Source organism: Galleria mellonella, unplaced genomic scaffold (genome assembly GCF_026898425.1).
Source record: "Galleria mellonella isolate WM207_F2 unplaced genomic scaffold, CSIRO_AGI_GalMel_v1 utg803, whole genome shotgun sequence".
Lineage (NCBI taxonomy): Eukaryota > Metazoa > Arthropoda > Insecta > Lepidoptera > Pyralidae > Galleria > Galleria mellonella.
In genome coordinates this window covers 684,272-703,245 of record NW_026442160.1, presented here as the reverse complement: position 1 = coordinate 703,245, position 18,974 = coordinate 684,272, and the positions used below count along the sequence as shown (strand labels likewise).

At 33.8% G+C, this 18,974-nt stretch overlaps 1 protein-coding gene across 3 annotated transcripts in view; it reads left to right on the top strand.

Moving 5' to 3' along the window:
• The window catches only part of LOC113522740 (multiple epidermal growth factor-like domains protein 10), a 55,784-nt gene that overhangs the window by 14,836 nt on the left and 21,974 nt on the right, over positions 1-18,974 (top strand). For all 3 annotated transcript variants that reach the window (XM_052901828.1, XM_026908536.3, XM_031913965.2), the window contains exon 2: positions 18,168-18,317. In XM_052901828.1, coding sequence (XP_052757788.1) covers positions 18,254-18,317 — 64 coding nt within the window. In that variant the 5' untranslated portion in view covers positions 18,168-18,253. The remainder of the gene's footprint in view (positions 1-18,167; positions 18,318-18,974) is intronic.

Here is an 18,974-nt window from a genome sequence, read left to right as displayed (position 1 = left end):
ATATAATTACAAAGTAAATAGCCATATGGTCCCGGCATAGAATAGGCCACCCCTTCCTTTCTCGTAGGTGCCGTAGGAGTCAACTAAGGGAGGGCGAGGGATGGACAGCAGCGTTCCTCTTAAAACATCTCTAAAGCCTGACTGCGGTTGCCAATCCGCCTGCCAAGCATGGCAACTACTGGCAAAACCCCCCAAGGGCCTCCCGCTTGGGTGGTTTTGCCAGTTGTTTTGTTTCTCTTGTTCATAACTGGACAGTTAAAGGCTGTTATAATGATGATGATGATGATGATGAAATAATATTTTTTATTTTACAAATCGACTTACAGTTAATACTCTGTAACTTTTTAAATTATTTGCAAATACATTTTTATAAAGAAAATAATAATAGCTTCTTCTCATTACTTGAATAGAAAAAAAAAATCAACAGAGTTGTCATTTCTCGTTTCATTCTCGTTTGTGAGTAAAAATAAATGAAAATTAATGAACAGGCGCGAGTTAATTATAAGGAAAATCTTAGTAAATATAAAAAGGTACTTCTAAAAGTAATTTGAAAAAAAAAATACAGTCGAAATTAGTTTTTTTTTTCTTTATTTCAAGTAGGTTATAATTAAAAATTGCGTCCTACAAACCGACTTGATTTTTGACAAAACCAATTGTTTTAATCAAAAAACTAAACTACCGAACCGATTTTAATAAAATTTCTATGGGACTAAACTGTGAGTATTTTTTTATACAAACAAGCTGACGGCCCACCTGATGGAAAGTGGCAACCGTCGCCTATAGAAATGAGCAGTACCATGAACATAACAGAGTATGTTTCGCCCATTATACCCCCATGCGTTGCCTTCCTGAGGACTCAGATGTTATTCCTCTGTACCCAATAAATTCACGCCATATCGCCCTTTAAACCGAAACACAGCAATGCAAACACAACTGCTTTGCGGTCTAAACACGAATGGGACAGAGGTACCCAAGCAAACGACTTTTGTACAAAGTATCTCTCTCTGGTGTATCTTTTTATATATAATACAAAAAGAATTTTCCAAATCGGTTTAGAACTGACGGATTAATGAGGTAACAAATAAAAATACGATCAAAATCGAATCGAAATAAAAACCTTCTTTTTAAAGTCGGTTGAAAATAGTTAAAACTTATTACCTATTGGCTCGATTGGTGATTTTACGTAAAAAATATCAAGTGTAAGTAACTTTCTAAAATTCTTTTAGTGGTTTTATCTCGTTGATGTGATGTTCGCGTGTTTATTGTGAAGTTAAAATTTTTTATGCAATTTGAAGTTGTGCTGTCATCCATTTATTTATTTATTTTTAAAAGGTACATCAACAGTGTAAATACAGACATTAATTTTAATTGATATACAGGGCTTGCATCTTGCATTTACATCGATTACAGATGTACACAACATTTTCTTAAGTCAACGATTACATAAACTGAGACCAACAAAACAATAAAAAAAAAAACATACAAGTAACAAACATAAGAATACTTAAAATATACAATTATTAAATTTATTAGAACAGTGCACACAGAATTAAAATTATTGGTTGTGGAAAAATTATGGCAGTATTACGAGAGAAGTTTTAGAATTTTACTCTTGAATGACTTAGGATGGTCGTGAAATATATCAAGATTGAGGGACTCGTTACAAGAATTGTACGCGTTGATTAACCACGAGACTGGAGCATGCAACCCCAAATTAGTTTTGCAGTTTTGCATTTGTTACGGGCATTTAGTTTAGGGATTTGATAGAAAGTGGTGACCTATAGACATGAACAGCACCATGATTCTCACCCGATACTGCGATACCCATGGCATCTCATTGCAGTTGCCATTTATTTATTTAACACTTTAATGCACTAATACGAGTATTACGGAACTTTGAACGATTTTTCAATAAGCATAATGTAGTACAAAAGGCGGTCTTATTCCATTCCTGATTATTAAGATACGATAAGTGCTCTACAAACAAAACATTACCAAAAGCCTAGTTACGGTTGCTAACATGCCTGCCAAGCGTGGCAACTACCGGAAAAACTCTCGTTGATAATGGTTTATTTTAATGGATGATAATGAAATGATAGCTCGCTTAAACTAACGGTATTTGCTGGTGGAGCATCAATGAGGGAGGGAGTTAGCCCATCGTGATGAATGCACCTGGGATTCAACACTATGGTTTGGGGGGAAAGGGATTGTTAGTAATGGGGTTTAACTGCCTCATTGCTAGCCGTTAACTGTGCACTGCTAAAAGGCTTAGGGGGTTTTACCAATAATTGCCACGCTTGGCAGGCGGGTTGGCAACCGCACTTAATCTTTGGAAACGTTTTAAGAGGGACGCTGCTGTCTATCATAAAATCTCAACCAGAAAATCAGCGCTATATAGGTACATCTCGCTGGAGGTGTGAGACAGCTGAGGCGGCGAAAGTCAGCGCTATATTACCAGCAAAATTCATTATTTCTTTTTTCTTTTTGATTGTTGTTATTTTTAACCCTTTGCACTCCGTTGTCGCCATATTTGCGACATTAAAATGTTAACATTACATCCACTGTCGCGGCTACAGCGACACGGTTGTTTTACTGACTCAGCGCCCTTAATACTTAGGTAAGCGAAATCGTCTATGTCTGTCATATAGTGTTTATCATGTTTATTTTGTTTACATTATAATAAGTAATTGATAAGTTAATGAGTTTTTGGTATCCACTATGAGTTACTAGACTGGAGTGCAAAGGGTGTAATATTATTAGTGGTAATAAAGACTATCTATCTATCTATCTAAATTCACTTTGTATCCTCATACGACATCTACGGGAAAGGAAGAGGTGGTCCATTCTATGCCGGGAGCACACCGCTGTTATATTGTAAATAGAATATTGAATTATTCTATTTATACAATCTATATATAACGATTTGTATCATGTTAAGTGTCCTTGCTACAAATGTAATAACAGGTTTTTTTTTTTTTTTTTTTTATACAACTCAGAATGGCAAACAAGCTGACGACCCACCTGATGGAAAGTAGTAACCGTCGCCTATAGACAGGAGTAGTACCATGGACATAACAGAGTATACTGTTTCACCCATGATACCCCCAATGCGTTGCCATTCCTGAGGACTCAGATGTTATTCCTCTGTACCCTGTAAATTCACGCCATATCCCACCCTTCAAACCGAAACACAGCCATGCAAACACAACTGCTTCACGGTAGAAACACGAATGGGACAGAGGTACCCAAGCAAACGACTTTATAATATGGCTTCAGTTATTAGTTACGCAGTGTGTCGTTTGTACGGCATCAATTTTAATCCGATAACATCCTTCCTTGTACGTGGGTGTTAACTATAAATAACAATGGAATATTTCTTCAAAATCGTATAAAATTTTGACGTGTTTCAATTTTTTTTTTTACAACACAGGGGGCAAACGAGCATGCGGCTCACTTGATGGTAAGTGACTACCGCCGCCCATGATCACCCACAACACCAGCGGCATTGCAGGTGTGCTGCCGGCCTTTTAAGATGGAATATACTCTTTTCTTGAAGGTTATGTTGTCGTATCGGTTCGGAAATACTGCTGCTGGAAGTTGATTCCAAAGAATGGTTGTGCGTGGGAGAAAGTGCCTTGAAAAACGCACGGTGGAAGACCGCCGCTCGTCCAGATGATTGGGATAAAACTTAGATGTCTGTAGAGATGTAGTTTCAGTTACTGTCTTCAATGGCCTTCCATGATGCTAAGAAGAATTTCACTCCCTAATTTTACCTTACCTTTTTCTATATCGCATCGTGAGGTCATCCTCGCGATACGATATACAGGGTGTCTCAAAGGAAAGGTGACATTTGTTTTGGTTATTGCGTGAACGCAACTATTCTGAGGGGCGCGGGGGGTATGTCATTCGGTAGCCTAGCTTCTGGGAATTTAGTCGCTATAAATGATGATGATGTAGATCGCCAGCGACTATATCTATACACAGAAGACTGTCCGCGTTCGCGTACCAATAAATTAGCCAGGGGGAAAGGGATTGTTGGTAATGGGGTTTACTTGACTCATTCTCAGCAATACACCCTATCTGGTCGACGTCCACGCGGTTCCCCCTGGAAACCGTCGTGATCAATTCTAGTGGAATTCGTCACGATGGGCTAACTAACCTGCCTTTTCGTCCTCACTTGTCATCCCTCAGTGGTGCCCCGCCAGCGTATCCCGATAGCGAAGGCGGGATTACCATTCCATTATCACCCATTAAAAAAAAATGCTAATTCCTATATTCAATGTGGAATGACCTTTCCTTTGGTATATAATTTAAAATGACGATATTAATATTTAAATATTTTCTAAAAGGCACGTAAATGTAATAAAGCTAATAGAACTATTTGCAGTGTTCGCTGTTTGTATTATGCATGATATCATGAATCATTGAATTTATAAACTGGTGACTCAGCGTTATTTTGCACTATTTCTATGGACAATAAACTCGTCATATGTCAGATTCATTTTCTGTTTGCAAATATAAGTGACACCTTTAAACAGGACTTTACATTGTAAGAGATTTTTTAAATTATGATAATCTCCAAGTAATCAATATAGTATGAAGTATATACAGTATATATATACATATATATAGTATCAAGGTACTCAAGGTAGTATAGTATCTCAAGAAAATAAAGAAAAAATAATAATATTATATAATATTTAGAATTTCTTCGGAATCACCTTTCAACTGCAGTATTTCCGAACCGATACGACAACATAACCTTCAAGTAAAGAGCATATTCCTTTTTAAAAGGCTGGCAGCACGTCTGCAATGCCGTTAGTGTTGCGGGTGATCATGGGCAGCGGTAGTCATTTACCATCAGGTGAGCAGCATGCTCATTTGCCCCTGTGTTATAAAAAAATCTTCATTAAAATTATAAAAATGAAAGTGAGTTTGTTTGCTTGTCTGTTTTTCTCTTGGCCCGTTAATGGCCCAATTGTTATGAAATATAATTATAATATTTTGGACGCAGAAAGACATAGGCGCTTCTATTTAGTCATGTCAATATTGATTGATCATTATCAATCTTATATTATTTACATTAAATAGCATAGTTTTTAAGTTATTTCCATGTGGTCCCAGCATAAATTGGGTAATCCCTTTCTTTCCTGTGGGTGTTGTAAGAGACGAGCAGGAGCGTCCCTCTTTAAACCTAACCTAAGTGCGGTTGCCGGGGGGAAAGGGATTGTTAGTAATGGAGACTGAGAATTTCATTGCTAGCAATATACCCAACCAGGTCGACCTCCTCGCGGAAACTATCATGGTTAATTCCTGATGAATTCATCATGATGGGCTAACGGGCCTGTTTACATTATCATCAATCACCCTTCACTGGTGCTCCGCCAGCGTATCCCGTTAGCGCAGGCGGAGTTACCATTCCATTTTCACCCATCAAAAAAAAACTGCGGTTGCCAACCCATTTGCCAAGCGTGGCAACTGTTGGCAAAACTCTCCCAATCCTATTGGGAGGAAGACTGTATTCAACAGTGAACAGTTAACGGCTGATTTGAATGATTAATAATAGTTTTTAAGAAGAAATCGGTCACTTCCTTCATCTTAATAATAATAATAAACTCTTTATTGCGCACAGTAGAGATGTATACAAGGAGTATTTATACAGAATGTGCATATACAAAAGGCGGCCTTATCGCTAAAAGCAATCTATTACAGACAAAACGGTCGCCTCTTCTGAAAGATTAGTATAAATGAATGATAACTTTATTTGCTCGAATACATTTTTGAGCAACCAAGAACTCTTGATTACTTTAAACTGTATTTCCTTGAAATATTTCTGGAATTCACAAGTATTGATATCTATACTTTAGCGAATAAGTTTAAAGTAAACAAACCATTGTAAAATTCCCCCATCGAATAATAATATACCGTGATAGGTTATCGACTAATCTAATCAGTTAGAAAAAAGAGCTGTATGTTCAAAATCGAATATAATCCACAATACCAGTATAACTGTATTAACTAGATTGGATGTTTGTAAAGTTACAAGAGGGAGACTTTGTACAAATGTCGTTTGCTTCGGCACCTCTGTTCCATTCGTGTTTCAACCTTGAAGCAGTTGTGTTTGCATGACTGTGTTTCGGTTTGAAGGGTGGGATATGGCAGTGAATTTACAGGGTACAGAGGAATAACACCTGAGTACTCAGAAATGGCAACTCATGGGGGCTATCATGGGCGAAACAATATGCTCTGTTATGTCCATGGTATTGTTCATGTCTATAGGCGACGGTGGGCCGTCAGCTTGTTTGTCATTCTAAGTTGTATAAAACAAAAACAAATAAATAAATAATTCGATACACCTACCTACCATACTAGAAGGACAGCACAAATATTTGGTCACACGAACAAAATCACGGGGAAGAGCTAGTAGGAAACAAATTGACATTGTGTAAAAACCACTAATTCCGTTATCCGATTAATAGTGCCATTTGCACAATTTACCACGTTTGTAATTAACCTACTCGCGGGTCAGTGGTTCCTAAACTGGATTCTGCGGTTCCGTGGAAAAGTCGGAGTCAAACGACTGTGCGGCTTGACTGATGGTTAACTATCACCGCAGATTGAAGACTATTGCTAACGCTTTGCTGGCATATTAACTTACTTTATAAAGATGTAATAGTAAGTACATAAATCAGACAGTAAGTTTTTGGTCTACGTTATACAATAACTTAGATATATTTTTCTTTTAATGGATGATAATGGAATGATAACCCCGCCTGTGCTAATGGTATACGCTGCCGGGGCATTAGTGAGGGATGATAGGTGAGGATGAAAAAGCAGGTCAGTTAGCTTATCGTGATGAATCTCTGAAATTCATCACCATGGTTTTCAGGGGGTCCATATGTAGGTCGACCTAATAAGATATATTGCTTATAATGGGACTAGTAGTTCGCATTACTAACAATCCCTTCCCCCTACAAATTTGATAGTTAGAACACAACTTTCATAGTTCTATCTAAGGGCGTTATCTTGTTGACTTTTACGTTTCTAATTTGATTACTAATTTGATTTTTGAAGTCAATTTTCAAAATGTCTCAAATCTTAAGTATATATTTTATCATTCTCTCCTGTTGTATGTGTGCTGTAAGTTGTCTGGAAGAGATTGCTTAGCTGAAAGGCCGCCTTATATCGTTACTCATAAATATAACTGTATTTATTATTTTTTATTACTTGGTGCATTTAAGTGTAAAATATATAAAAGTAAAATAACATCTTATTTTACTAACATAATAAAATATTAGTTAGGCGATGTCTACACATAGAACATTATTATCATCTTCCGGCCCTTATCCCGATTATTTGGGATAGGCCTAATATGTTTTATCCTAATTACACAAGATTTGCTTTCGGTTTTACGACTTATGCTTTACACATGGGGGATATTTAAGAAAAAATTATATGAGAAGTATTAATAAAAGTAATAGAAGCCATAGCTATAATTTTTAGACACTTTCTATGTATATTTGTTTCGGCATAACGCAAAAATTATTGCACCAAACTAAATGCTATCCTCATAGTTAATTTTCTGAAAATGTATCTTAAAATTTGGTAGATGTTTTATCATAATACATAATCTAGAAGTTTATTGCATTTATTTCCCTACTTCTGAAATCCAAGTGTACGAGGTAACGGGCAAAATACTAGTTCAGAATAAAAATAATTTCTATATTCTATGTTATTCCCCAAAAGTTTAGGAACCACTGACCTAGGTTACATACAGTTGCCAGACCATACATTTCGTTTCGCTCACTGACTACCCACAATAGCACCTTGTTTGGACCGGGCGGTGTCTAGTTTGCATTTGACATGTGTAGTGCGGATCGAAATAGTTCCAGGAGCCTAGTTCTCAACTGGAACCATATAGTTCCAATCCAACTCATCGGCTCATGGGTTTTTTTTATGGGTGAAAATGGTATGGTAACCCCGCCTGCGCTAACGGGATACGCTAGCGGAGCACCAGTGCAGGGTGATAGATGAGAATGAAAATAGGCCAGTTAGCCCATCATAATGAATTCATCAGGAATTAACTATGATAGTTTCCAGGGAGAATCGCGAGGAGGACGACCTGGTTGGGTATATTGCTAGCAATGGGATTCTCAGTCTCCATTACTAACAATCCCTTTCCTCCCATCGGCTCATGGGTTGAACATGTTTGATGTCCAAGCGCTTATCAGTTCTTCGACATATCTCAATGTTGCCAGATTAAGTACGTTTCCGTAATTTTGGGTAAAAAATTTCAATATTTAACCATTATATTGTACATGGAAAAAAGCGAAAATACATGAAAAAAATATTTTTTCATGATGATACAAGAAAAAAATTTCACCCAAGAAAATAATTTTAAAGAATTTAATTGTTTTACATGAAGAAAAAAGAACTCTTGAATCAAGTAAAGTTCATTGAAACTAAGAAAGTTTACTTGATTCAAAACTTATTTATTCTTTATGCAAAACAATCAAATTCTTTAAAATTACTTTCTTAGGTCAAGTTATTTTTTTTTTATCTGTGCATGGACGAGCCATAGGTTACTTTTTTTTTTGTTAATTTGCATTAACATACAAATGTTTTAATTATCATTGTTTTTAAATAATCTATCTTTATAACTTTGTTTTTTTTTACTGGGGTTTTTTTTCGCGACCTTTATAGAGACTGCGATACTCCAGGGTGACGCGACTCGCACGTTAGAAACACTGCTCTAAAGAGTGGAAGCGTTCCATGTTCATTCCTATTCCAGACATTTGCCCATCCCTAGTTTGCATCGGCCGAACTATGCCCATCGTGTGGGCAAGGACTCTTTGTGTGGGAACTGGTTTAGGGTTACATGGTCGAGTTTATGTTTACGATTCGGTTTGTTTCGTATGTATCTTATTTTTATTTTATTCTTTTGCATAAACCCAATCTTGTCGTTTATAAACCTACTTTAAAAAAGTAGGTAATTTATTAGATTGTATTTTCTTTTCTGTTGTTACGTGATTTGCTATTTATGGGGCGATTTTAATGGCTCTTTTTTAGAAAAGGTTTTTACAAAAGTCAACAGAAGTAGGTACCCGTGGTACCTACCTCTGTGGACTTAGACAAACATTTTACGATATGAACGTATTCTATTTTAGGGAAGGAGTCAAAATTTTATGATCTGATACTGCTTAGTAGTTTGTGTTCACACAAATTCATTATTTATAAATAAACTTTAACTTATTTATAATTAAACTTTTTGAAAAAAACAAAAGTTTCTTGCCCGTTCTTCTTGGCTGAATTTGCGTTCCGAATGTAATGAACAAGTGACTATTCAAAAATGCTTAAATCTAAGTTTACCTGAATAAATATTTCTTTCTTTCTTTCTCCGGATTATCTTTTCAAATTCAAATTAAATTTTGTCAGACAAACTTTTAATTAGCTGACAAAATTTTGACACATTTAAATTTCAAAAAAATTGCGACCATTTATAAGATTAATAATGAAAATGGACGAAACAAACGATATATGTAAAGATAAAAATATAAGTTTTTTGCACTCGGTTCTCTCTACCTACCCCACAAAAGACTTATTAGTATGAAGATAGATACATAAATTTACTTCTCATATAAGACTTGAATTGTCTCTTAAATTCATTACTATTAAAGTTACTGTTTTAACAATATCATAAAATTACTCTGTAATTCGCCTCAGGCCCCTTAATTTCACCGTTATGACAACAATATGTCACGGTAGCCACTTATCTTGTGCAAAAGCAGTGAAATAATAATTAGATAAGTACCATCAGCAACACAAACCGCTAAATAAAGTAAATTTAAATCATATTTATTTAAATAGACTTGTTTATAAGCACTTTTAGATCATCGTTCTTTTATGAATGCAAATTTCGGAAAGTTGTTATCTGTTGAGAAGAGCCCGCAAGAAACTCAACAGTTACTCTTTTAAATCTCTGTTAACATTATGTGTGTTTATTTAAATGTACTATGTCTAAAATTACATGGTCGTTAAAAGTCCGTGCATGATCGACTAACACCATGCACATTTGTCATTGTATTACATTAGTAAACACCAAGTATGTGAGAGAAATTTATATTGAAAGGTTAAATTGAAAAATAAAAACGAAACAAAATTCTTATGAATATATTTGAAAGAACAAGATGAAGAGTGCGTAATGACTCGTGATGATGCTTATCTTTACTGGATATTTAGATTTATATCTAAGTATAAAATATGTATTTTATCGTTTTTAAATCATTGAAATAGCCGCCATTTTAATTAATACATGTATATTAAATTGTAAGCAACACATGCATAGACACATCTATATTACATAAAAAAAAAGTTCTAAATTCAAATTTAAAAAATCGATTTGTTCTAGGCAAATGTTTAATCCAATTACTTGCGATACTAAAAAAAAAAGCGCGTTTTGTTTTGGTTAAAAAGCATTAGTCAGTCTAACGTCTGACTAGCTGACTAAATTTTGACATATTTTTGATGCTCGATGCTCTGCTATAAACTCTTTATTTCGCACAATATAGATGTATACAAGGAATATTTATACAGAATGTGCATATACAAAAGGCGGCCTTATTGTTAAAAGCAATTTTTTACCGACAACCTGGCTCCCTCTATATAATCTAACGCTAGAGATTGAAAGAAAAAACGTATTTGACAATCCGGCTGATAGAAAGAATTACCGTTAATTTCCATTAACAATTCCCTTATAACTTAGTATGCAGTATTTTATGACGAAAAAAGGTGACCGCAATACATGTAGGTACTTATATTTGCAAGTTTTTGAAATGTGTAAATGTTCAATGATTTTTGATGTTAACTGTACATAAAGTAATACGTATAACTAAACAGTTGTTTGTTTAACTGTTCTGTTTCACATTCTCTTTGATTACTTTTTAAAGTTGTTCGCGTGTAAACAATATTTTGTCATCACCAAGTCATCGGATATTATAATAACTAAGTATCTAATTCCGGTTACCGATGACTTTATGACTGCAATATATTGAATGGTCAAATGTAACTATTCGTAAATTTTTTTTATACAACTTACCGAAACACAGCCATGCAAACACAACTGCTTCACGGTTGAAACACGAATGGGACAGAGGTACCCAAGCAATTAACTTTTGTACAAAGTCTCCCTCTGATGTATAATATATTACAATATTTATATATTACAGTTACATTAACTATATATTGACACAATAACGGATATATTAAATATCATTTTAAATGAATACAGATATGGGCGATATGGAAATGGTCGATATTTTTTATTTCCACCATTAAGGTCCAGAGGAACTCAATTTATAGATATTGGAGCGATACTGACATTACCTATATCTATTTACACGGGGAGAAAGGGATTGTTAGTAATGGAGACTGAGAATCCAATTGCTAGCAATATACCCAACCAGGTAGACCTCGCGGTTCTCCCTGGAAACTATCATGGTTAATTCCTGATGAATTCATCATGATGGGCTAACTGGCCTGTTTTCATTCTCATCTATCACTCTTCACTGGTGCTCCGCCAGCGTATCCCGTTAGCGCCCGGGGTTATCATACCATTTTTACCCATCAAAAAGAAAAACCTACCTATACTGATATTCTTCTCCAATATAAACACTGTATTTCTGCCATATTGGTCGTTAAATCGCCAAGGAGATAACCAACAGACAAAGTAACATTCTTATCTTTACTAGAATAAAAAAAAAAATATCAAAAATATGTCCCATCATATTATTATCTCTTTTCTTTTAAGAATTTTCTCTTGTCGGTGCAACTAATTCATGCATTTTCTTCCAGCCAGCTGTACCCAAGGCCATATCCTTGACCTCCCTATACGACATGACACCTAGGTTTCTTTTATCTGTCCCATGTAGTTATTCCTTGGTCTTCCTCTTTTCCCCTTTATTTTTCCTTCTACTATGCTCTTTAAAAAATCGTCATGTCGTATAAGATGGCGCAGCATGTTGCCTCTTCTATTCTCTATTTTTATTATACTTTTTATATTTAGTAACACTAGATTTTTTAGGTGGACAAAATTTCAAAAAAAAAATATTTATAGTTTTTTCCTCTAAATCGATCCACAACGCTTTTAGCTTGTTGTCTACTTAAAATTTAATGTGACAATGATCTTTGCGTGCCCTTTGTGGCGCCGTGAAGATACTGCGCACGCGCAGAGCTGGATTATCTCCAGTCACGATCAATAGCTAGTGATCGTGATAGAAATATTTTTTTGTGCTTGTGAGTTGCGTCACTTTTGTTATGGGAGTGATGTAGTGACGATAGAATTATTCTCGGTTTCTGTACAAAGAAATCTATTTTAAAAACTTATAGGCAACTGGATGTTACAATAGTTTTTTTTTATCCTAAATCTAAGAGAAGAAGAATAATGTATTTGGCGTTCTTTGAAATGTAGATAACGATGTAATCACATTTTTTTCTTAAAATTCAATCCTCGATACCTATAGATAGTGTTGTAATTGCTCCTCATCTGCTTCGCCTCATCTTGGTAATACTCGCAATAATACTCATTAAAATAGGAGGTTCTTGACGCTGTAAGGTACTCTGAGTAGTATAGAATCAAGCCCAGAGGGAGACTTTGTACAAAAGTCGATTGCTTGGGTACGTCTGTCCCATTCGTGTTTCAACCGTCAAGCTGTTGTATTTGCATGGCTGTGTTTCGGTTTGAAGGGTGGGATATGGCGTGAATTTACTGGGTACAGAAAAATAACACTTGAGTCCTCAGGAATGGCAACGCATGGGGAGTATCATGGGCGAAACAGTATACTCTGTTATGTTCATGGTACTTTGTAAGCGACGGTTACCACTTTCCATCGGGTGAGCCTTCAGCTTGTTTGCCATTCTAAGTGGCTTAAAAAAATTATATAATATATCTGAGTGTGTTGTCCTAAAATGTTGTTGCTTAATGACGCTTGAATGGTTTAACTGATTTGAATGAAATTTAGTACATAGATAGGTTATATCCTAACATATATGATACTTTATATACTGGTCATCATCATATCAGCCGTTATCTGACCACTGCTAAACAATAGGACTCTCCCTATTGAAAGGTTTTGCCAGTAGGTGCTACAATGGGCAGGCAGATTGGCAATTGTAGTAAGGCATCGCTGATATTTAAAGAGGGACACTGTTGACCATTTCTTGACCATTAATTTCACTTAGTCGTCTCTTACGACACCCACAGGAAAGGAAATGACCCATTCTATGGCGAAACCAAATGGACAGACTAAATTCAGAATTGAAGGCGTTGTATGAAATGTAGAAATTTATATTTATTTATTGAAAGGTCAGGACATTAATGTGATTGTATCGATGTCGTGATATCTTAAGTATCAATCGATGTAAATTTATCGATACACCAACATCGATATTGTTATCGCATTTTATATAAAAATCAATATAATCACGTTTAAGATGCATAACTCTACGATCAATATTATCTGGATAATATAGTAACGTGATTTTAAAATGATTTTATTTTATTTATACGTTATATTGAAATATTAATAAATCACTTTTAAATTTAATAATCTATATGCATCCAGCTGTTAACTGTCCACTTTTAAACATAGGCCACAATTAGGGGGGTTTTGCCAGTAGTTGCCACGCTTGGCAGGCGGGTTGGCAACCGAAGTTAGGCTTTGGTGATGTTTTAAGGGGGACGTTACTATCCATCCCTTAACTATTAATTTTAATACTACAGACTGATATTGTAAATGTAATAGTTACTTTGTTACATACTTTTTGTTACTTGTTAACTTAACGATTCGACAAATTATCACAAAATTTAGTTCAAATCTAGTACTTGATACTACATAGATAAGATTGCTTCACAAAAAAAGGAAACACTTCTGTGGTAAAATCATTTATTTTTATTTCAAAATTAAACTATCGATCTAATATTAGTAAAATTTCTACGGGACTAATCTGTAAGTACTTATATCCTTCCAGAAAAATAAGAATTTTTAAAATCGGTTTACAACTGACAAAGTCATAATTAAGCACACATAAAAAAAAAACAATCGAATTGAAAACCTTCTTTTTGAAGTCGGTTAAAAAAATACTTCAATTGTGGCAAAATCAATTATTTTAATTTTAAAACTAAACTACTAACTAACCAATTTTAGGTTATGAGGGAACAAACATAAAAAATACAACCGAATTGATGTTCTCCTTTTTTTCAAGTCGGTTGAAAAGAAAATAGGTTACTTGTAATTCCACTCGTGCATTCGAAGTCACGGATAAAGACCATTTTTTTGTTAAACAAAGTAATGATTTGTACTGTCCTATTTTTTTTTTCATTAAGAACCATAAATTCAATATAAATGATAGCACCATTATCTAGGACAATTTTAAAACAATTGAAAAGGAACATAAAAAGGCATTTATACACGCTCACTTTACTCCAAATTTCTAGTGTTATAACCGTCCCTATTTACATGTGTAGGTACAGCGCGATAGTAGCCGTGTGAAACCAACTAGCCCATCGGCGCGTGACGCCCGCCTGAATTACTGCACCCAATTGCATAGTTTTTCCTTTGTTTTTGGTAATAATTTGTAATCAGTGATGTAATGTTCATCGTTGTGCCTTTTTATCATTAGTTTTTATATTTCCGTACTGGTTATTTATAGAGTTTTTGTTTTTTCAAAATATGAAAGATAGTCTGTCGAGGTTCTGTAATAAAAGATGATATGTGAAAATGAAATAAGATTGAATGGCAAATTATGACGATTTCACTGGCAACCCACAACCGGCAATACACCTGCAATTTCTCTGATGTTACAGCTGCCTATAGACAACTCTTTTTTTTTGTGGACCCCACCTGCGCTAACGGAATACGCTGACGTTGCACCAGTGTAAGATGATAGGTGAAAATGAAAAGGCAGGTCGGTTAGCCCATCATGGTGAATATACTTGAAATTTTGCACGATGGTTTGCAGGGGGGGACCACGTGGAGCTTGACTAGGGTACATCGACCTCCAAACGGTTCTTCCTGAAAACAATCGTGGTTAATTCTTGTGGAATTCATCACGATGGGCTAACTGACCTGATTGAATAAGAATTGAGTAAAGAAATAAATAAGAAATAAAGAATAAAGGTGAGGCCTATCATCTCTCACCAGTGCCCCCCCCCCGGGGTTATTGTTAACGCAGCCAGGATCACCATTCCATTTCATTACATCACCCGTTAAAAAAAGCAATACGAGTAAAACAGTCTATTGATGTCCAGTAGTGGTACAAATAAAAAAAAAAATAAAATAAAAATAAATATCATTTAAATAGTGATTCAAACCTACACCTGGAATTAATACAAATATTATAAAGTATTTTATTTATTTATTTATTTATTCTTTATTGCACAATAAAATTTTGTACAAACGGCGAACTTAAAGCCATATGGCATTTTCTACCAGCTAACCATTGGGTAAAAACAGAAAGCGTATGAAGGGCAGATGTGGTGAAAAATATGTGACAATTATAGTAACACGTTAAGGCAATACACAATATAAATATAATATACACATAAGAAATGCACACATAATACATATACATTACTTTTAATATATATGGATAAAATAATACATATGAAATATATACGTATTAATATGTAAATACAATTGTCATATAGATATTAATACATAATTACTATTTTAAAATGTATGTTTATTTTATGAATGTTTGTATGTGTATAACTGCCATCTTATACTAAATTATAAATTATTGCAGCCAGTCTCGACTTCGCACGGTTGGACATTTTTACAACATTTTAAAAAGTGGTTATTGTGACATAACGATAATAGTTGGACATATAGTTTTTTGTAGTTATTGATATTTTCTTTAATATTGTAGAACATACTTTTGTTTTATCACCAATAGATTCCGCAGCGCACGCGACAAAAGCTATTTTATAGCATTTCTTTACACTTTGAGTTACCTTACTAAAGTTTTAGTAAGGATCCTTAATTATTTCTAGCAATAAATATAGCCTATGTTACTCAGGCTGAATGTAGCTTTTTAATGGTGAAAGAATTTTTGAAATCAGCAAAGTAGTTTTTAAGTTTATTCATTACAAACATACATAGACACAAAAATACAAATCTTTCCTCTTTATAATATTAGTGTAGATTTTTTTAGACCACCATCGAGTATCTCTGCACATTCTAAAGGTCGACTGGTAAAGAATGTCTATAGAATTACGTCCGCCTCTCGTACTACATTTTATTGATCAATAAAGTTTAAATAAATAATGATTTTGTGACAATTTCAATTAAATTTGCTTACTCTATCATTAAGTTCTACTGAAATTAAAATAGATTATAAAACGATTAACTGTATAAAGTGACTGTAAAGACAATTGGAAAGGAAATTAAACGGGCTGTCTACGGTAGATCAATTTGTCGCAGTTACTTTCACGAGCATAAAATAAATTAACCGAAATACTGCGGTTCAACATTGCATGCTCGAATTACAATTTTGTCTTGAGAAGAAGGAAACTCTAAGATTTTTCAATCATAAAATTCGACAACCTCTCATAAACCCGTTTAGTTTAGCTATTGAACTGATTTGTCTCTTTATCTTAAGTTAAAATTCAAATTTGAAAGAAAGTAAGAAAACAGTGTAATATATATAATATATATATAGTATCTACATACAAAATGCTTCGTCAAACACCCATCAAATATTTCATCCATGTGTGCGTAAATCGGGTTACCAGTATATACAGTCAATACTAAGTATGTAGGGGTGTAATGTTAAATTGGAAAAATAAAACTTAACTTTTTTAACAAATATACTCAAAAGAACAAGGTAAAGAGTGTATAATGATTTATAATGACACTTTATTAATTACTTTGATTTATATGTAAATATTTCATATTATATCATAAAAATAGTTCCATATTCAAAATTTAAAAAATCCACTTAATCTGGGAAATTTCTAATCCATTTAATTGCAACAATAAAAAAGCACGTTTTGTTTTGAATAAAAAATAATAGTAAGCCAAATGTTATCAAATTAGTTGACTAAATTAAACTATATAATGTAAGATTTGAAAGTACAGTATGTATATTATAAATTAAAAACAATACGTTTTGTATGAAAAAAATTAACATTACTACACTAATCTTGTAAATTTATATCTACATTACCAATATACGAGCATCAATTAAAAAATAATATTGTTGTATTATTAAAGTGCTTCTAATAAGGTTGTCTCTCTGGAAATGCCCAAATAGAAATGCTAGATACGATCTAATGTCTAATATTTGAACCTTCTGGAAAGTTAAGATAATTATCACCTGACGACAAACACAATTTACTCGAGACTTGAAATGTCTATATACATAAAGTATGTACTTATTAAATATTAAAAACAAAAAGTTCATAAAACCACTTGTCCTACAAAGATTATGACAATAGAGATATCGTAATAAACAAATCGTTTACACTCTGCACGTTGTAGTATGGTGCGATTGACAGTTGACGTTCCACCAGTTGTTAATCTAAAAGAACTATATTAAAATTTTCGGTCAACGATCAGTTTATAATAATTATTATTAATACTTCCTCACACACCAAAATACTTTATTGATTTTTGTGTAAATTACGTTTTGTTAATCAATTCTCAAAAAAATTCAAATAGAAGCTTTTTAATGCGGTTGTATTTTTGTATGTTTATTACTTTATAAATCTGTCATTTGTAAACCGAATAGGAAAATTCTTTTTTATCTAAAAGCATTTACTTACAGGTTGATCGTGTTGAAATTTTATCTAAATCGGTTAATTATTATAGTTTAGTTTTTAAATCAAAAATAACTGCCATTTTCGCCGTAATTGAAATCTTTTTTTGTGGAACACAATCTTAAATATTTAGTTTTAGTGATCTGTCAAACGCGCCATGATATAGCGTGGCGAGTACACCCAGTACCAACTAACGAACTCCGTACTCCCCACCATAGACCCTTCGTCTCGTGACTTAAGTATTTTTCCTAACGGTTAATTAATCACTAAAGATGAGATAAAATTATCTTATCGTAACGCTCATATATCGTAACCCGAGCAATTTTTTTAACGGCTACATCTTTTGTTATAGACCTGAGGCGGTGTGGGTGTCAACTGGAGTCTTAGTGGACCAAGCCGAACCCTCGGAGCTTCTGTTTTGATTGTGCTGGTGTCGATATGGGGTGGGAGTGGTGTTTATTAGCCCTTTTGGGCATCGTCGTTGCACAGGGTCCGGAGAAAAGTGAGTATTATTTAAATATCGAATTTTAAATTTAGAATGGCTAAGGAACTAATACAAAAGGTTATAGGTTTAATGTTGTATTAATTTTTTTTTTTATTTAAAAAGTCTTGGCTGTATTTACAAAGTTGGTGTATTTAAAAAGTCCATTTAAATATAGAAAATTGTAGTATGTATGTTTACGACACTATTATATGATCAATTATATAACATTTGACGTCAGTACAATTATTACATTGTAAAAAAAATATGTTTTACAAAAATTTGAAAAGGCTAACTATAGAATATTGATTCAGATAAAAAGAATACAATACACAACTGTTTTTAAGTAATTTACGTAAACTGGAACAATGTGCATGAAAAAGACAATGATTCTGGTATATGCAGTGCTAAAGCATTAGAACAGTTCTAATTACATTATGTAAAATAACATAATTATACTGAAGGCTAGTTTGCGAATCTATTTAAATAAAGTAACACTTAAAGCAATTATCACATATTCATATTTTGAATGCGCTAGACTCTTTCAAAACTGCATTAACAAAAAATTTATAATATTTATTGAAAATATTTTTTTTTAATTAAGAAAATCAGATCCATGAAGGCATAAGCAAGTACTGGCAGTTAATTTAAATATAATTCAAAGATCACGCGACTGGC